The sequence below is a fragment of the Hemicordylus capensis genome, chromosome 6, assembly GCF_027244095.1.
Source record: "Hemicordylus capensis ecotype Gifberg chromosome 6, rHemCap1.1.pri, whole genome shotgun sequence".
NCBI classification, from domain to species: domain Eukaryota; kingdom Metazoa; phylum Chordata; class Lepidosauria; order Squamata; family Cordylidae; genus Hemicordylus; species Hemicordylus capensis.
The window spans coordinates 54,767,490-54,788,605 of record NC_069662.1 but is presented as its reverse complement, the minus strand read 5'-3'; the positions used below and the strand labels follow the sequence as shown (position 1 = coordinate 54,788,605).

Genomic DNA, 21,116 nt, shown 5'->3' with positions numbered 1-21,116 from the left:
AATGTGAAATCCTTAGTATTAAGGCCCACTGGGAGTTTCTTGCTCTTTCTCTCATTTTTACTGTCTTTCTGAAATACTAGAATATATTCCAAGCAGTGACACAGTTTATTCTGCATATCGTTCAATTATTTTCAGAGTATCTGAAGTATGTGAACTGCCCTGAGCCGTATCGGAAGGGCGGTATATAAATCGAATGAATGAATGAATGAATGAATGAATGAATGAATAAATAAATAAATCTGGGGAAAGTCAAATTCTCCATTTATTTTTAGAACTTATGTAATCGTGATGCTACAATGCATAGCAGAGAATTAGACAGGCACTTCTTTTAGTTTTTCCAAGTACACCTCCGCATAATATCTGGGGATTTCATGAGCCCCAGCATACTGAAATTTGTAGTTTTCCAGCATTTTCTTGGTCTGGCTATGTCCACTGCTAAATAGTTTTTGAAATATTAAAAGATTAACAAGCTTGACTTGTATTTTTCAGCTGACATTAAGGTAAAGTTATCTGAAAGATGGGTGTCAGATGTTTGGACAGGGGGCGCAATTTCAGTGCTTGCCCTAGGCGCTATTTTCCCTAGATACGCCTCTGCCTAGCCCCTATCCTGATGATATTTTGGCGTTTAGTTAAAACATTCTTATTTTGCTGGGCATTAGGTTTGTTTTGATTGTTTTTATCCTCTTTTACAATACCCCCAACCCACATGCTGTTCCTTGAATTTTAGGGTTTTTTTTGTTCTAGCTGATTTCATTGTTCAGAGTTTTAAATGATCACTTTTGGATTTGGTTTGTTTATTTGATTGCTGTTTCTGTAAAAAGCCCAGGACACCTTTTTCAGACCAAAAGGTGGGATAGAAATAATTAAGCAGACAGAAAAAAGATAGCCACTAATATCTTCTGCCCATTTTGTATCATTCCTGTCAATAGTTTCAAAATAACTTTGGTATTTCTTTCATTTTCTCCCCAAGACCGCAAGTTCCTCATTGCCAATGCACAGATGGAGAACTGTGCCATCATTTACTGCAACGACGGTTTCTGTGAGATGTTTGGTTACTCCCGGGTGGAGGTGATGCAGCGCCCCTGCACCTGCGATTTTCTCATTGGGCCCGACACTACACACAACTCAATTGCTCAGTTGGGGCAGGCATTGCTGGGATCGGAGGAGTGTAAACTGGAGATTCTCTACTACAGGAAAGACAGTAAGCATTTTAAAAAAAAATATTAACCAAGTATCTAGTCATATTTATTCTTCATGTTACCCAAGTCATTCAATTATGATCCAAATCAAATGTAAAGACTGTTTCCTCTCACATCCCTGTGTTGTTGTTGTTTTGGTTCGGTTTTGTACTGTAAGGATAATTTTATTTCCAGCCACCACTCAGGAAGGCAATACTTCTGCATACCTGTCCAATGAGCCCAGGGTGGGGAAGAGGAGAGCTGGTCTTGTGGTAGCAAGCATAACGTCCCCTTAGCTAAGCAGGGTTTGCCCTGGTTGCATATGAAAGGGAGACTAGAAGTGTGAGCACTGTAAGTTATTCCTCTCAGGGGATGGAGACGCTCTGGGAAGAGCAGAAGGTTCCAAGTTCCCTCCTGGCATCTCCAAGATAGGGCTGAGAGAGATTCCTGCCTGCAAACTTGGAGAAGCCACTACCAGTCTGTGTAGACAATACTGAACGAGATGGACCTATGGTCTGACAGTAATTATATGGCAGCTTCCTATGTTCCTATGTTCCTAAGTTGTTGCCAGGGATGGCCCAAGGGATTGCAACACCTGAGGGAAGATGCCAAATGCTGCCTTGCCCCACACTTCTGGTGGGGGTCATCTCCTTTTCAAAATGGACTCTAGGTTGCCATCAGCCTCCTCTTCTCTCTCGTTGTGCTTCTTGTAAGTTTTGCAAGGAGTGTGAAGTGAGTTGCTCCTTGCAAGGGCAGATAGGTCTTGAAGAGTTGCTCCAATGGTAGCAGAAGTGGGTACGATCTGGTTGTTGCAGATCACAAAAGGTAACAATTATCGTGTTCTATGTTGAGATGATGGTCTGGAGCCAAGAGAACCACTCAGGAGGAGGCATGAGGCATAGTTTGTGGGAGCTGTGTGTCAGATGCCAGGAGTCTATGCGTAGGAGCACACAGGGGCAATTAAAGAGTGTGATCAAGGGAAGCCGAGGGTCAGAGGCCAGGAGTCCATACAGAGCAGCACACTGGAGCAGCCAAGAGCATGGTCAAGGGAAGCCGAGGGTCAGGAGCCAGGATTCAAAAGAATGACAGACAGGTGCTTTGGCAATAAGCAACTGCTTACTGCTTACTGAAATCTTATATAGTCTGGCTGCTGGTTGCAGTCTGTAGCTCCACCCCCTCTTCCAAAGACTGTAGCTGTCGAAAGGGGCCGATCTCTATTCCTTAACCCCAGGCTCCTACAGAGAGGAGACGATTCTTCAGCCCCTGGAGGAGGGTCAAGATCGTCTTCCAAGTCAGCGAATATGGCCAATGGAGTATCCTCAGAGTGAGGCATGGGTGAAGGCTCTTTGGGTCTCTTTTGGGTCTCTTTGGTTTCCTCATCCTCAGAGCCTTCCTAATCCTGTCCCTATGTGGATGGTGATACACATGGTTTCCAGAGGGGAGCCTTGGGGCTGGATTGTGCAAGTGTCTCCAGGGAACTCGGGAGTCCAGGGTGATGCCTCATCTCCTCAGCTCTCACTGTCCACCTCTGCATAGTGTGGTGGTGGGTTTGGGTCCATGACAGCAGTCTCACTGGACAAAGGAAAATAGGATGAAATAACATGTGGGCAGGTAAATGACAGGAAGAAATCAGGGATGAGGTTCCCTTCTTTGGAACGCTCTTCCCCTCCAGATTTGTTCAGCCCCCTCCTTAGTTGCTGTTAAGGCCCTTCTTAAGACCTACCTGTTTTGCCAGGCTTTTGCCTTTTAATTTTTTAGAAAATTGTTATTGGCATTTTTGTTTGCCACCCAGAGTCTTTGGAGGAGGCAGTATACAAGACATTTTTAGTAAGTCAGTAAGTAAGAAAAATAGAGGTGGAGGCCAATACAATGGCTCCTGAATCTAAACAGGGGAATGTGTTATAACACAAGCATAGAGAATTAACTGTACACTGTTTGGTTAAGTACAGCCCAGCCTCCAGATTCTCTTCACCCTCATTCCTTACACTAGAAGAAAACCTATTCAGGCCTCTGTTAGGAACCCTGCCAGCCAGGAAGCAGTAGATAACCTGTAAACAAACGTGTTGCATTGCCAACACTTCTCTGGAACCTGAATGCAATAATCAAGGGTTCCACTGGTAACCCATGAAGGTGATTCACACAGTCACAGCTTACCCAACCTCAGGAGGGCTGGGGGGCGGGCAGGAGCCATCCTGTCTTCCCCCACATAATGTCAGCTGTTCTCGGGCTTAGTAGCACTGCACACCCGAGACTGGTGCACGGAGGCTCCAGGAGCAGCAAGGGCGTGGGGGGAGAGCAGGCTGTGGCCTCCCACATCCCTCAATGCACCATTTGAGGAGCACAGTGCACTAGGGGTTTCCCCACAGGCTGGGCACTCTAGGCGCCTGGTTCTGTGTCTGTTTGGTCTGCCTGCAGCCCAAGCAGCAACACGAACAGGGACTGAGCTAAGAGGGCACACACACCCCCTCTTACCTTAGTCAAAGCCCGGGGAGGGGGTGAATCTGGGCTGTCCGGCAGTGCAGTCCCAGGATCAGCCCTGATCCCAGCGCTTCACATGAACAGCCCTATCCCATTTGGGTTGTACAAGCCTGGGTAGGGCTGCTCATATGAACAACCTTATGGTGACAGAGTGGAATGACTTCCACACAGACCCGTGCAAGGAATGTGCCTTCTATGAATTTTGAAATTAAGAACATAAGAACAGCCCTGCTGGATCAGGCCCAAGGCCCTACATCCTGTTTCACACAGTGACCCACCAGATGCCTTTGAGAAGCCCACAGGCAAGAGGTGAGGGAATGCCCTCTCTCTTGCTGTTGCTCCCCTGAAACTGATATTCAGAGGCATCTTGCCTCTGAAGCTGGGGGTGGCCCATAGCCACCAGACTAGTAGCCACTGGTAGACCTGTCATCCATTAATTAAGCCCCTTTTAAAGCCATCCAGGCTGGTGGCTGTCACCACATCCTGTGGCAGAGAATTCCATGAAATATTGCAAATAACTGGATTAGATGGAAGGAACTGATGGAGCTGATTTTTGCAGGCCCAGATGGGTGATCTGCAATCCCCAGACATGCTCATTTTCTGCTGTGCATTGGTCCAAAAGAGATTAATTCATATAGTTGTGATTTGGTTAGGATAAGCATCGAACCAAAGTTCGGGAGCTGTGTGCACTCCCATTTTGTGACCAAGTACATGTAAAAAGCAAGGTAGGAGACAGGGCAAGTGATTGTTTGTGAGGCTCCCGCTGGGTAGGAGGCCTTTTCCTCCTACCTCATTGAGCAGTTGGATACAGCTGCTGGGTAGGATGGAGCCCTCCTACCCAGTCTGAGCTTCACAGGCAATCACTTCCCCCGCCACCTCCCTTGCTTTTTAGGAGCACACAAAACAAAGCTGTGTACAGTTCCCAAACTTATGTAGGACACTTGTCCTACGCTATTTGCTAGTCATGAGAACCAGCCCACTGTCTCATCTGGAAAAATTACAAAAGCAAACCCTACCTTTATGAACTAGAGGACAGCCACAGCTACTGCCTTAGTGTGGCAGCCCAACAACCTATAGACCCGCAACTTCCTGGTTACTATTTTACTGGCTTTCTGTGTATATTATATGATATCCTTTTAACGCATATTAGCTCTTATTATTTTAAGTGATTTTATATGTTTTAAATCTTTTAAAAATTTTTCTTACTTTATAAGCATCCAACGCGCTCTAGGGTACTGCTACATGGTTTATTCCTATGTTTCTTAATGCAGCCGTAGTTAAATCAAAATGTAGCCCAGAGTCTGCTATGTCTTTTATTAGACCTATAGCTAGATTTTTATTGCAGTCACATGCCTATTTTTAATATTTTAAATATTTTATGTTAGTAATGTATTTTAGCGTCTTTTATATTTCTTATTGTATATTTTAAATCATCTTATGATAGACTTAGAATGTAAAATCTATTGCTACTTAAGTTTTAAAATGTACTTTATGCTGGTCTGTGACCGTAATAAAGATTGATTGATTGACAAAAGCAGACAGGAAAGAGCCAGATGAACTGTTTACATTATTTGAGGTCTACTGAACCCACCCCTCTAAAAAAACCAAACCCCTCCATACAGAGAAATTTTTTTAATTGAAAACATCACAGCTGAACAACTGATAAGTGAAAAACCAAATTGCAATTATTAATGAAGGATTTTGTCTTTCCAGATGAGGATGATATGCTTTTGGATAGGATTCTAATGTGATCCAGCTCAAAAGCAATACAAGAACAACCACTAATGGTTTCATTTCATTTAATATTTATACCCTAGTTTTTCTACTGAGGATTAACTCTAGACAAAGGTATCCAGACAGCTGGAGCTCATGAAGCATCCAAAGGGCACATGTCTTAAGGACATCTCCTAACCTGCTCGAAATGTTCATGAAACCCTGGGCCAAGACATCATGTTTCCTTATGCAGATGGGATGGTGGGTGTAGAAGGAAGCCACAGGGAAGATAGGACTGGGAGAGGAAGAGCTTGAGGCTTGCTAGACTAGTCAGAGAGGCAAATTTGGTAATCGACAAGAAAAACCAGTGAATCAGAGGATACAGCAGTAACAAAAACCGAGGCCCATACTAGGAGAGTTGCTGAGAATCAGGGGAGATGAAGGCACACATGTCTCTCTTCTTTTATGGATGTGTCTCACACAGGATATTGAGCTGTGCTCCACTCTAGGCATACTTCAATAGATTCTTACCAAAGTCCTTCCCATCCAGGTTTTCTTTGAGACACATTCTGCTTCTGGCTGTGGAAGAAGATCAACAGGTTCAGCATTTTAGCTCAAGAATCCCTCTGCCTGCCTGCCTGCCTGCCTCTCTTTCTTTGCCAGTCCAGGGAATTCATTCATATCTATTTTTAAAATCCTGCCCCACTATCACAGTGAATATATAGTCTCTGCTCGACCCTCTGCCTGTGATCATCCATCCCATTATTGTGAGGGAGCGTTGTTAGCAGGAGAAAGGCTCTGTGTTATTGGCAGCTGAGGTTTAATTAGACAGCAGAGCTTCAGCCCACATGGTCTATTTTTCATAATGTTGCCAGCACTCTCCAGACCCTGACTGCAGTTTATTGCTCTGTGACTTGCAAGGTTGTTTCCTTGCTTTTGTAGCCCACCAGAGACAAAACAGTTAGTGGCTGCTCTGCAGAAACAGCATTTCATCTTCATTGGGAAATAATAAACAATGGACAGATTGCTAGTATTCTTCAGACATGGATAATGAGGGGTTTGGAACTGCATGAAGGGGCAGCACAATAAATCAATGCAAATGTACTGTATATCACACCACATATCTGTACATGTATATTCAAAGTTATGCCTGCATTTTACACTGTGCATGCTTTGCACCAAAAAAACCCACAACTACCCCTTTGTACAAATGGTGCAGATTAAGCATAGGTACATATTTTTATTTATTTTGTATCATTTATTATTCTGCTTCTGTTCATGGGGAAAGTAACACAATATACAGTGCTCTGGGGTCTCACCCACTGGCCACTGGTTGTCTGACTCTACCCTCTTTCTGGCATCCAAGAGTTCATCAAGGTGGCCCACATGTGCCTAAATCCATCTGCACAGCTATTATGTGGCTAGAGAGTTTGGCAGCGTTGGGGTAAGGAGAATAAAAGAAAAGCTAAGATTCTCAGGAGGATGACTCCTAACTTTCCTTTTATTTTGCACCCAGTATCACATTCTTTTTTTTTTTTTTTGCACTTCTGTGTGCAGAATATATACAGTGCATATGAATATCTACAGTGTATGGGCACAATACACGTGCCCATGCTGAGACTGCACATATGTGCTACTTCCTTCTCTCTCTGCTCAAGGTTCCAGCTCAAGGTTCCAGCAGCACAGCCTGTTTTTTTCTGGAGGCTTAGGGATCAAAATGGGAATAGGGATGCAGCAGAAAGTATAATCAGTGGCAATTCCAGGGCAGAATCAGTGCAGACCCTGGAGTCCAAGAAGCAGACAAAAGACCAAAAAACAAAAAACACCACCCTCCATACAGATAATTTTTTTAAAGTTGAAAACATCACAGCCCAACAACCGATAAGGGAAACACCAAATCACTTTTCTCAAGCATATCTTTCCAGCACACTCAAATGACGTTTCAAACATTCACTGTTTCCCCATCCTTCAACCCTGGATGCGATTTCCCTGTGCGTTCCAGCATGGTTGAATAAACAAACCAGGCTTTAAGGACTCCTTACTTATCAACATTTAGCATTTGTAGCACTTTGGGGAGTTCAAAGTGCTTAATATCAATAATCTTGTTGAGATTTTTACAACAAACTTGTAAAGTAAGTATTATTATTAGGGATGTGCATGAAACAGATTTTGCATTCTGTTTTGAGCTCAAAATGGATGGAATGTTCTGTCAAAACAGTGGTTGAGCCAGCTGATTTGATGGAACAAACTTGAAACGTTTCGAGTGTTTCGGCCATAGGGAACAATAAGGAACTCAAAACACCCCTTTGTTCCCTGTGGGTAGGTAGCTCCTAGAGACACCAAAGTGTGTTGAGTGGTAGCAGTAGCATGTTTCCATCTTATGCAAACTGCCTTTGTGAATATTTTGCATCAATGAATCTAAAATCTGCAATCTTTATAAATTATATCATTCTCCTTTATCGGGTGCTAGACAGAGCAAGGAGCTATGGAGGGCACTGGAGAAGTCCTGCCTCTGAACTTAGACGTCTTATTCAACCTCTGTTGGACTTCTGATTTCAGCAGGCATTGTCCATATGCTTTTATGCCTATCTTCACAACAATAAGTGTTAGAAACTTTTTTTTTTTTAATTAAAACAGAAATTCTAAAGAAGTACATTCTGTACTCAAAACAAGACTGTACTTTTCATAAGCTTGTGAGGAATCACAGAATACACAGAGAGAGCCCTGAGTGTCAAGTTCTGTCTGTGAACATACAAAAAGGCTAAAAAGAAGAAGCATGTCCCTCTAGTACCAGGAGGATAATCATAGCTAGGAAATCCATCCATGTGGTTATAAAGAAGACGTACCAGAAGATGCAAGGCCAAATCAGGGCTAGGAATAGGAAGTGAGTGCCAAGATGGGTCTATGAGGGAGGGGTTGAACAAAACAGGGAGCAATGTGCTGTGACCTGGATTCTATGGTCCCTATCCTGTTTTCTGTTGTCACTGAAGGTGGGCCGAAGTCCAAGGCCTCCATACACCCTGGGGGCCCCCAAAATCCTCTTTAGTCTGTCCTGGGTGGTGTGGTCACTGCACCAGGTGGCCAAGCCTGACTGTGACCTGCACCCGGCAGTGAGCGTGACCTCTGCTTTAAAGACATGGGGGTGTGGGGAAAGAAATATGTGGGATGGGAATAGATTATTTGTTGAAATGTTTCTGCTAATGCATATTTGCATAAAGACACCTGTTTTATATGCTTACATTCTTGTGAGTTCAGTCGCTGTTTGTGCCCTCAAGAACCCATGTCTTAAAAATGCTGCATGTGTGTGTGTGTGTGTGTAGGAGAAGGATGATTCTTAACTTTTAGTGGGAGGGTGGGGGTGCTCCAAAGACCTTTAGGTCCAGGCTCCAAAATTATCTAGGTGCTCCTCTGGGCTGTAGTATCCCTCAGTATCCTTAGCATTTGTACATATTCCACCCACACTCCTACCCCACTGGAGGTCTGGGAGTATAGGGGGGGAAACCTAAATCGTGCACACAGCTGAATCAGCAGTACTAATCCAGCCTCCGTGAGGATCAGTCAAAAGTTAATTTCCTTACAAGATGCTTGACAGCTGGGCTTGACAATGACAGAGCACAGCAGCTCTGAGGTTAATTACAAACCAAGTCACTGCAACCAGAAAGCAGGGAGGAGAAAAGCTGCTGAGAGTAATGGCCCCTTCCACTCCCAGAGATAACGCTGGAACAACATGCTCTGAACTCTCTCAGCATGGAGCTCTTGGTTAATCATCTACCATGTAGCCCCCAAACCCACAAACATCACTCCCCCTCCCATGATCCAAGCTGTCAAGTGACCATAAGCTCATTTCATCCGCTGATTCTGCTGACTCTCTTCAATGGGGCTGAAATAAGCTAAAATAGACACAAGCATATCCAGTGTGAATCGTTTTGAGAGTGCTGTTCCCCATTGCCAGGGGCGGATTCACCTTTTTGCCACCCATAGTCAAAAAGGTTTTTGCTGCCCTTTAACCTTTAAAAACAAAACAGAACACCTCTGTGCGATGGTGGCAGCAGGCTGGGAGAGAGGGGGAAAGGAGAAACTTTCCCTCTTTGACTGGGGCGTGGCGGTGTTGGCTGCAATGAGGGTGGGGGGGGAGGAGAAAGTCCCCTCTTTTGTGCTTTTTACAAAAACCACGCTGCTGTGCGGTGGCAGCAGTAGTTGCAGGGAGGGTGAGGGGGCAAGAAGGGGAGAGTTTCTGGCCTTCCTCCATGTGGCTGCTCAGCAGAGAGATGAGAGGCCTGTGCAGTCACTTGGGGGGCAGGAGGGGAGCTGAAAGGAGTTCGCTGCCCGGCCATCCTGGTAAAAGGGTAAAAGGGGGAACTCTCCCCTTCTCGCCTCCCCACTCTCCCCACAGCTGCTGCCGAGTCTGCGCAGCAACACCGTTGTTTTTAAGCGTGAAGGAGGGACTTTCTCCTTGCCTCCCCACCCTCGCTGCAGCTGCCGCCACTGCCCCCCAGAGAAGGGTGGCAAAATTTGAGGAGCAGCAAAATTTGCCACTCCTCAAATTTTGCCACCATAGGCAAATGCCTACCCTGCCTTTCTGTTAACCCACCACTGCCCATTGCCCTGAAGCAAGAAAGCAGAAGCAGCTTCAGAAGCAGCAGTCACAGGACCTGGTTCCTTGTGAGAAGAGAGCAGTAGGACTTCGTGCATTTTTGTGGTACCTGTTTATTTGCAATTATACATGTTGAGCACGAAGAAACAGGCTATGCTAGTCTATAAAGTGGCACCAGTTCCTCCAAAGCAAAACAGCATCTGCTTGGATCCCCTCCTCTTACTTCCAGCCAGCTATAAAACTCAGACTTGTCTATTAAAGGTAAAGTGTGCTGTCAAGTCAATTTTGACTCCTGGCTCCCACAGAGCCCTGTGGTTTTCTTTGGTAGAATACAGGTTGCCGGGAAATGGGGTGTAGCTATAATTGAGTGAAAGGGTTCAAAGAACCGGGGCCTCCCAGATCCTGAGGGCCCCCCATCCACACACCTCCCTATTTTCTTCATTACCTCCCTCACTCTGAGGGGCCGCCAGAGAGGGGGTGAATACAGGCCCCCTCTGCCCTAGCTACACCCCTGCTGGGAATACTAGAATTCCCCATGAGTCCTGGGCTGCATTTGTGTGATGTTTTGCTGGCAGTATGAAAGTGGAAGTGAAACGGTGACCAGGGGCGTATCTAGGGTAGGGCAGGCAGGGCAGGTGCCCTGGGCGCAACTTGAAGGGGGCGCCATTTTGTAAAATTTAAAAAAAATTTAAAATGGCCACCAAAAACAAATGGCCACCATGCATGCTCAAATGGCCTCTGTGAGGCCCTAGGCCATGCCAGGCTTTGCAGAGGCCATTTGAGCATGCATGGTGGCCATTTTCTTTTCAGCAGCCATTTTTTAAAAAAAAGATTATTTTTAAAAATGGCCACTGCACATGCTCAAATGGTCCCTGCGAGGCCCTAGAGGCCAGTGGGGGGAGGGGGAACCTTTGCAGACCCCCCCCCACAGCCTTTAGGAAGCCCCCTGAAGGGGCTACAGGTAATTTTTTAAAAAATAATAATATAATATAAGACACTGTACACATATTCAGATTGGTACTATGTACAGAGAATCAGGGCTTGTGAATACTGAGCTGAAGCTTATGAGCTAGGATTGTATTCATTTCCTCTTACTTCGCTTCTTGTGATAAGTGAGTTAAATGTGATATCTTAATAATATGGCTATTGATGGTGAGTTTGTCTTTGAATCAGTGTGGCCCACTGGGAGTTTCTTGCTCTCTTTCTCTCATTTTAACTGTCTTTCTGAAATACTAGAATATATTCCAAGCAGTGACACAGTTTACTCTGCATATCCTTTAATTATTTCCAGAGTATCTGGGGAAAGTCCAATTCTCCATTTAATTTTAAAACTTATATAATAGTGATGCTATAATGCATAGTAGAGAATTAGACAGGCACTTCTGTTTAGTTTTCCAAGTACACCTCCACATAGTATTTGGGTATTTCATGAGCCACAGCATACCGAAATCTATAGTTTTCTAGCCCTTTTTGGTCTGGCTACATGCACTGCTAAATAGTTTTTGAAATATTAAAAGTTAACGAGCTTGACTTGTATTTTTCAGCTGATATTATGGTAAAGTTATCTGAAAGATGGGTGTCAGATGTTTGGACAGGGGGTGCAATTTCAATGCTTGCCCTATTTACCCTAGATACGCCTCTGACAGTGACTAAAAAAATCTTTCACGTTGCTGCTACTTCAGTACCTCTTTTTTAAAAACTTGAAAGGACTTCCTCATACACATTCTGCTATAACTAGTCAAGCAGGTGCATGTGACAGGATTGGGGCATGGGAACATTGGTCTGGTTGCATGAATTTTAATTCCTTGTCCAGCTCCTGCCTAAGCATGTAGCATATATTCGTCTGCAGTTGCCACTGGCTGGTCTGGTGGCTACTCAGGGATGGGCCTTCTCCATTGCTGCCCCGAGGCTTTGGAACACACTTCCTGCTGAAATAAGAGCCTCACCATCTCTTACAACCTTGAAAAGGGCAGTCAAGATGCATTTGCTCACCCAGGCTTTTAACTAGATATGGTTTTAATTGTGTTTTAATAGTTTTAACTTTTAAATTTTAATTGTTGAGGTGTGTTGATCTTTTTATTGGTTGTTTTTATTGTCTTGTGAAACGCCCAGAGAACTTGTGTTTTGGGCGGTATAGAAATATGCTAAACAAACAAACAAACAAATAAATATATCTTAGCTCAGTAGCCACCAACTACCAGTGCCACTACTACTACAGTAAATATACCACCTTTCCAAAAAAGTTCTCAAATTTGTTTACATAGAAGAAAAAAATAATAAATAAGATGGTTCCTTGTCCCAAAAGGGCTCACAGCCCAACAAGAAATAGAGACAAGCAACAAAAACTGGATTCTGTGCTGGTGCTCATTGGGCAATCTGGTGATTGATCATGTGCTGCTCCACTGTTTGTTTTATAGGGGTATTTGGTCAGCACTTTTGTTACCTATGTTGTCTAAATTCCCAGGTAGGCCATCAGCCTTTTATGTGTCTCTTCCTTTGTCTGACAGCAAAATTAATGTTTCTGTCATGGTGGCAAAATTTTGTTACTTTGCAAGTTGTGTAAGGAAGCAATTGGTAAAATCATGAGTGTCAGTTGTATTACATATTGATATATTCTGAACTGTGCTCTATAAGAAAGTACAGGTAAAATCACCATTGCTGTAGGTTATTACTTATTGTGTAACTTCTGTCTGGTCCATGACTGTAATAAAGATTCCAGACATCCACTAAGTAATCAAAAGCCACTGCACAAGCATCTCCGGCTAGTCCTAGCACCCAGAAATGGTGCTAGATTTTAATGGAGGCCATTGAAATGTGGGCTAGCTCTGCTCAGTTAGGCTGGGTCCCCACTTCAAGCTGGGCTTGACTCAAAATAGGGGTTGCACCCTTTCACTACACAGCTTTCTCTGCCAGTGCTTCCAAACTTCCCAAGCAAAAATAAATAAAACATAAAAATCCCTATCTTATATTGGGGTGGGGAGGAGCTAACAGGCAGCAGGGAGAGTGGGGAATGACATGCGGTGTCATTTCCGGTCAAGACACTGGAATGTGTAGTTTTCATACTACAAGCTCCATGATCCCTAGCAGGAAATGATGCTCCATATTTCGTTTCCACCCTAAGATATGTTCCTGTGGGGCAGTGAGCTGATCCTGTCACCTGTTACCTTCTGCCTAAGAAGGTAAGATGGGGTTGTTGTTTTTTGCTGCTTGAGGAAGGCAAAAGGGATTGCAAGGGAAAGAGGAACTTTCCTTCATCCACTGAAAAGCCCAAGTAGTGAAAGAGGTAAGTTGGGGGCCCTCACACTTCACTACCAGAAACACAGAAACATCAAAAGGTATTTTCACTTCACATGGCAAACACAGGGTCATTAACATTACAGCATATTTGGATAAAATTCTCTCTTCCAGTAATACCATGGGTGACAGGCAGATCAGGTGGTGATGTAGATTTGTATTGAAAAGCTTAGAAAATAGTCTCTTAGGGAACCTTCTCTTTGAAGCCATTTCTGGTGTGCCATTTTGGAGTCATGAAATAAATTCTGGTGCCTTGGAAATGTGCCGACCTGTTCATATAGAATTCGAAGAGTGAAAGGCCTGAGACTGTTGTGTGTGGATCATCCATTCACACAAAAGGTTTGGTGACTCTGTAGCCAGAGGGATTTTGAGAGAAGAGGAAAGAGGGAGGGGGCACACCAAGGAGATTATGGAGACCATGAAGGCAGTGGAGACAAGTGCCTGGGGGCTATGAGAGTGGAACAGTGGAGGAGGATGGGCAAGATTGAATGAATGAATAAAATAAAATAAAATAAAATGATGGAGGGTAGCACTGATTAAAGGGAGAAGAGGAGAGCTGAAACTTCTGGGACTGTTCCCAAGATTGAATATGAAGAACCTTCTAGAAGTTGTTCTAGGACCACCTGGCCCATGCCTTTTAAATTTTACTTTGATGATGTTCCGGGTCTTTGCTCCTTTGTTCTTGCCGTAGCCCCCAGTAACAGCAGGAACTTGAACTACAATAGGATAGGGCACTCTCCTATGAGAGCAAGTAGATATTTAACAAAAGAGCCCTTAATTACTTTCTCCCCCTGCCTTGTCTAACAGCCCAATCAGTTAGCAAAAGAGACAGCTCTGACCTTTTAAACAGTGACCCATGGGAACAATTTCTGAACTAAGACATCCATCTATTGGCAAAAGACAATGCCTACATTCAGGGTGTTCTTTCTGTTTTCATTGTGGATTCTGTTCTGAAGAAAACACTTCTGATCCTAGCAATGTTCCCTCTGCAAAGCAGACTACTCAAAGCAGAGAGATTAAAAAACAGAGATCCAGTTGCTTTCTGGCTCCTTCCAACCATTAGAGGGCTGGGAAGAGGCAGAGCATAGTCTATGCATCCGGACAGGCCAGTGGCCATGCAAGGACTTTGAATAACAGCAATGAAAAGCTCTCATATTTCAAGACCAGTGAAAAACAATTTCTGCAAATGCACTATGTGGGGCCAGCCCAAGTCCCCTGGCACCTGACGTGATGTAGTGAGCCACAACTCACTCAGCTGTTCCCCCCACCTTCCCATCACTTCCCTTTCTCTACTTCCCTGGCAGTGTGTGGAACATGCCATTTTCCCCTTCCCCAACTCTGGTTCTCTCCCCATTTCTACTCTTTTTCTACTACCCACTAGCCTGGAAGTTTTTCACACCCAGCTTTTAGTTCGCATCTCCTGCAAATTTACTCCAAAGTCTCTGCGAATTATCGGGGAGCACTTCACACACAATTCAGGTTTTTTATTGCATGTTAGAGTAGCCCAATTTATATCCAGGGTAAAAAAAATCCACTTTTTGCATCTTTTTTGAGGGGAGGGCAACTTCGGACTAGCAGTAAAGGCTCTCAGTAAACCCATGCTAAAGCCTGCTGTCTGGGAAAGCTTCAGGTGGGACCTTTCTTCTCCCGCATTTAATTCAGCAACACACCAGGACTACTGCTCTCCTCCTTCTCTGTATCTACCCAGGGGCGTAATTACCATTAAGCAAGGGGAGGTGGCTGCCTGGGGGCCCCCCCACCTCAAGGCCCCCCCCCAGAGGCAAGTCACATGTGAAATGAGTGTGTGTGTGTGTGTGTATCAGCGAGGGGCCCATTTTAAAATTTTGTCTCTGGGCCCACTCCAGCCTCGTTATTCCCCTGTATCTACCTCTGGCATTTTCAAAGGCCAGAGGGGAAGGAAGTAGAAACATGTACAGGGGAGGAATGTAGAATGCTGAGCTAGAATGGCACTTGATCCTTCTCCTCCATCTTTCCTTCCACTGTCTTCCCCTTTGGCTTTTGAAAAGGCAGAAGCAGAGGAAAAAGAGACCAGTGCTAGCAGCTGGCAGACCATCTCCGGCTAAGGTTTGGAGAAAGTGGTGGGTCAAGGGAGGTGGCCAGTGGCAATCCATTGCCTCTGCCAAAGTGCCACCTGAGATGGCCCTCTTACCCAACCTCATTAATGAGCTGGCCACCATGGCACAATGAACAAAACAGATCACACGGATTATGCAAATGTTGTATGATTATAAACACATTGACTGACATCCCCACTAACCATGTGCCCGCCTGCACACCAGGAAGAAGTGTCCCTGATGCAGGCTGCTTTCTGTGCTCTGCAGAGCTGATCACATGGTGTGTGTGTGTGAGAGAGAGAGAGCAAGCGAGAGAGAGAGAGTGCGCACACTTTGCTAGTCTCTTGTTCTCCTGGAAATATCTCGAGCTACATGAAAACATGTCCCTGAGGGTTGCGCAGCCCTTAGGGACAAATATTTGGGTGGTGCAGGTCACTTTTGAGGGAAGGAAAGATCAGCAAAAATCTCTCCTCTCTTGTGTGATTAGCTCTGTAGAGCCAAGGAAAGTTCTCAGTTGGGATGCTTCTTCCTGGCATGCAGACACAAGTTTAGTGGGGATGTCAGCCATTTTGTTTGCCACCAGCAGCTAACTGTTTGAAGTGGTACACCTGACCTGTCTTAGACCAGATGTTCTAACATAATTGCATAATAGGAGGGGAAGAAGGATGGGGATCATGGGATATTGTGTTAGACAGTAAGTAGGTACAGCGGAAGTTGCAATTAGCATGAGCACCCATGAGAAGGGACAGCATAGAGGCAGGAGTCCCAGAGCAAAGAATCCAAGACACTTGTACCAGACACTTTTCTCTCAGACTCTCTGGTCTTAGTGTTTTTAGCAGATACTCTTTTCACATAGTTAAGTTCATCTTTGATGTCAAGCAGATGAGAATCTTGCTCTTCTTTCAGTATGCAACTTGGTATTCTGGAAATCAGATTAATATTGCTGGAAGTCAAAATCCACAATGCAGTGCATTTGCAGCTATTTGGTGAGAGAGGAATTTTCCTTCTGTTTGTCTTCCTGGTCAGCAGATAGTGACAAATGGAGTGCTTCCCACAAGTAAGAGACCTGTTGGGCAGGAAAATAAGGAGAACCTATATAATGATTTTCATTTTGTTTCTGAAGTTATCAATCAGTGGGTTTTGTATTCTTTTCTAAGGCTACAGTCCTATAGTATTCAGTGGGACTCACTCCCAAGTAAATTTGCACAGGATTGGGCTGCATTTGTAAGTATTTCATCAATGTTTTTTCATCAGTTTCATAATTTTTTTTAAGCCTGGCTTTTAATAATCTTTGAATGTTTTAAATGGTTGTTTTAACAGTTTGTTTTATTTTGTCTTTATTGTGCTTATTTTTGTGAACTGCCTAGAGCCTTTGGAGGCAGGCACTATATAAATTAAATAAACTAATAGATGTTTACTTATCTAGAATAAACCTCTAGAAAATAGCCAGTTCTTCTTGTGCATTTATCCATCTGGTCATGGTTGTCTGATAAATGTACTCAGATGGTACATGTGTTTCCAAGAAAGGGCCAACCTGGAGGAAATACCTACTGTGTGACTAGTGCCTTTGTGTTTGCTTTTTAAATATAAATAGCGGCCACTTGGGCCTCTGATACCAACTGGGACTGCAGTGGAGAAGAGAGCTTTAATATTTTGCCCATGCCATGGTCCTAATCTGGGTCCTCCCAATCAGGAAAACTCCCACTGGTGACACTGATAGCTGAAACTCCCGGCAAATAGCAGCTCTAGGGGCCTTGTTCTGATCAAGAAACAAAGCAGGGGTAAATGGTTAAAGCCCTCCAACCCTGCTCTGGTTCCAATCAAAATTGGGGCCTTCTGAAGCGGCTATTTACATTTATTTATTTATTTATTTACATATTTTTATACCGCCCAAAACTTACGTCTCTGGGCGGTTTACAACAGATAAAAACAACATTAAAACATTCGTTAAAAACAAAACAAGAGATTTAAAACACAACAATTAATTTTTTTAAAAAACAATGCTCTAAAACAACATTAAAAACAATCAAAACAGTATCAGTTAAAAGCCTGGGTGAACAGATGTGTCTTTAAAGACTTTTTAAAAATTGTCAGACTTTTAAAAGTTTTTTTTAAACACACACACACACACACACACACACACACACACCCTAATCATGCAATAGGCATATCTTCTAGTTCAGCCCTACATTCATTCATTCATTTATTTGATTTATATATCGCCCTTCTAAAAATGGCTCAGGGTGGTTTACATCAAAGCATCAGGTTTACATGAGGGCAGTTTACATCAATTTGTTTGGCATATTTCTATATGCCCTATATGCAAATTCTTGGGTGGTTCACAATCTAAAAATATAACAATTAAAACATTAACACAGTTAAAACAATTTAAAATATAGATTAAAACTTAGAACTTGAAAACTACATATTTGTTGCATTTGCATTTTACATTTTTTGTATATACTTAAAATATCTTTGCGTATACTGAAATATGTAATGTATGCATTGTTTTTTTTTGTATTACTGGAAATTGGCCCTGAGAATTTATTATTATTAATTTTTTCACTATTAAGGACAATGGACTAGTAAGAATTGTGAGAATCAAAATATGCATCATTGTTTATACAGCAGTTTTTCTAGTAACCCAAGCCCCTCCATAGTTCTCACATTTCCACTCCATACATTTCAAAGGTCATCTCTGGGTCACTGGCAATGTCTACTAGTCTTCATGGAATAAAGCTTCTGTAATGAATGAGCCTGTTCCTTGATTAAAACCCATCAAGGTTTTAATCAAGGTTCTATCAAATTTGTAATCCTTGTCTTCTGGGTAGACATGAGAGTCATGAAATATTATTATACCCTTTTATTAGTCACCATCTTGGATCATATTTGGCTATATCCCTGAACATTGTTGGGTTTTCCATTTACCAAGAGGTTGAGTGCCCCCAAAAGAGGGTGGGACCTTTGATCCAGCATTTATCCAGCTTTAGTCATTCAAAGTAAGAGAAGAATGGCAACTCCCTTCAAATCAGATCCCCTCTTTAACAACTACCCTCGCTTACAAGGCATACAAGATGTTTTGGAAGCAACCTGTTATGCTTCTGTGTTTCAAGAGGGAAGAGAGGGGGCTATGCAAGGAGCTCTCCTGCTGTTCAGTGTTCCTGGGATATATTTATAAAGCCGTGAACCTGCTATTCCACCTCCATTCAGAGGAGGCTTTGTGGCATTAATTAATTAAGTTGCTCATGGTGATTAGATGCTGCAGTGCAGACACCTTTAACTGTGCTGCTTTGTTGGGAGGCTAAAAGCTGTTCCAAAAGGTTGATTTCAAGAGGGATTCTGTTCCATTGAGTGTGCCCAGACAGATTTTCAGACTCTAAAACATAGGATCATAAACTTGTAGGTGTGGGATATTTTGTAAGAACAAGTTGAGCTTTTCAGGCAGGGTTATGCTGAAGCCCATGTGGGGGTGGGGGTTAAAAATGGAATCCTATGCTGGATCCCAAGGATTATGACTAAGGCCATCCTGGCCCATTACATGGAGGTTGTCAACATTCTCCAGTTCCCACAGCCATAGGGCTTCTCAAGTCAGTCTCTCCCGCACTTCTTGATCCTGATAGGCTACTGCTGTCCATTTCCCCCACATTCCACCACTGGCCCCAGACCCAAAGGGCTGCCTGACTACTTCTTCTTGCTAAGCTTCTTCTTTAGCTTTTGATAATTTTTCAGTTTTGATTTGAACCTAATAATGATTGTGGTTTTTAATCTGACAACTTTTTGTTTAATTTAGTTAATTTTATTACTTTTATTGTATCTTGCGTCTTTCTTATTGTTGTGAGCCGCCCCAAGCAGTAGTGCACTGGAGGGGCGGGGTATAAATATTTTAAATAAACAAACACATAAATAAATAAGCTCCTTTGCCTCTTGCCTGGCCCTTCTTTCCCCAGTCCTTCCTGAACATTATCCTTTTGTCATCTTTCAGTCCTTTTCTGTTGCTGAGCAACAGAAAGGTGTACAGTACACCAGGGAGTTCTCCACGCAGCAGCCTTTACCCCTAGTTTTCTGTGAGGCTTTACTGTGAACGCAAAGTTATCTCCAAAACCTGACACAAAAAGTGGATTTTTTTTTTTTACCCCGGATATCCATCAGGCTGCACTCTAATGCACAGTGGAAAACCAGAATTGTGTGTGAACTGCTCCCTGATAGCTCGCAGAGAATTTGGGTTAAATCTGCCCAATATGTGAACAAACACCCTCTATTCCAGAGGAGATGCAAGCTAAAGGGCTTTAAAAGCCCTGTGTGAAAAACTTTCCGGGCACAATTCAGGAGGGGAAATCCCTTCTATTTGCTTTTGCAACAAAAGTGCTTCCCCATCCAAAATTCTACGCAGAATGTCCCTGCTAGTTATTGCCTGTTGGTAAGTCTGTGACTTCTCAAAAACAACTGATAATCCTTTATAATTGCATCGCAATGAAAGGGAAGACTATCCCTCCTCCCTAATTTGGGCTTTATGAGTATGTTGTATTATAATAAATGCTGAAATGAAGTCAGCCTTTTAACTTCTTAGAGAGATCTTGTTTACACCCATAATCAAATGGAGGAAACTCAGCTGGTATTTATGTATGTATGTATTTACAGTATTTATTTATTTAACATATATTTATAACCGCCCAAAACGCAAGTTCTCTGGGCAGTTTACAAGAGAATAAAAACAACCAATAAAAAGATTAAACATTTCAACAATTAAAATTTAAAAGTTAAAACTATTAAAACACAATTAAAAAACAATTAAAGCAGTCTCTAATTAAAAGCTGGGTGAACAAATGCGTCTTGACTGCTCTTTTAAAAATTGTAAGAGATGGGGAGGCTCTTATTTCAGCAGGAAGTGAGTTCCAAAGCCTCGGGGCAGCAATGGAGAAGGCCCGTCCCTGAGTAGCCACCAGACGAGCAGGTGGCAACTGCAGACGAACCTCTCCAGATGATCTCAATGGGCAGTGTGGTTCATAGCAAAGAAGGTGTTCTCTTAAATACCCAGGGCCCAAGCTGTTTAGGGCTTTATAGGTTATAACCAAAACCTTGTACTTTGCCCGGAACCATATCGGCAGCCAGTGTAGATCTTTTAATATAGGAGTGATATGGTCTCTCCGAGATGACCCGGAGACCAACCTGGCTGCTACATTCTGGACTAACTGCAGTTTCCAGATTACGTACAAGGCAGCCCCACATAGAACTCATCGTGTGTGTGTGTGTGTGTGTGTGTGAGAGAGAGAGAGAGAGAGAGAGACAGACAGACAGACAGACAGACTGGATTTATCATTATTGTCATGATGTGCTGGGAAATCAAAGCAGTTGAGACCCAGCTTGAGACTGAACCCATCTGCCAATCCAACAGGAATGTGTATGCAGAAGAAGCCACATTGAAATGAACGGGGGATGCCCAAGAGGACAGATGGATGTATCTCCCACCACTAGGGAGGGGTTGAGTCTTTAGCGAATATGTGAGTGACAAATAGATTTTCACACTCAACACTTCTGCTTTCTCTGCCTTGGTCACTCAAACTCCTGACAGTCTTTCTGTGCTTATCAACCCATTGAGATAAGAGCAGTGAGCAACTATGCCTGCAAGAAAAATATACTAGGCACTAAAAGCATTCATCTCCAGTGAACCATTGTATTTAACTGCAGCTCAACTGGGGAGTTTTCTGGAATTTTGCCTGGTGCTGATAATACTGTTGTAAACAACCTAGGTATTGCTTTCTTTTCATTTTGCTTGTTAAATATTTT

General features: G+C 43.3%; 1 protein-coding gene across 1 annotated transcript in view; it reads left to right on the top strand.

Annotated features, from left to right (window-relative positions):
- The window catches only part of KCNH6 (potassium voltage-gated channel subfamily H member 6), a 130,621-nt gene that overhangs the window by 26,015 nt on the left and 83,490 nt on the right, over positions 1 to 21,116 (top strand). Inside the window, exon 2 of the mRNA XM_053266299.1 lies at positions 971 to 1,201. Within this exon, the coding sequence (XP_053122274.1) occupies positions 971 to 1,201 (231 nt within the window). The remainder of the gene's footprint in view (positions 1 to 970; positions 1,202 to 21,116) is intronic.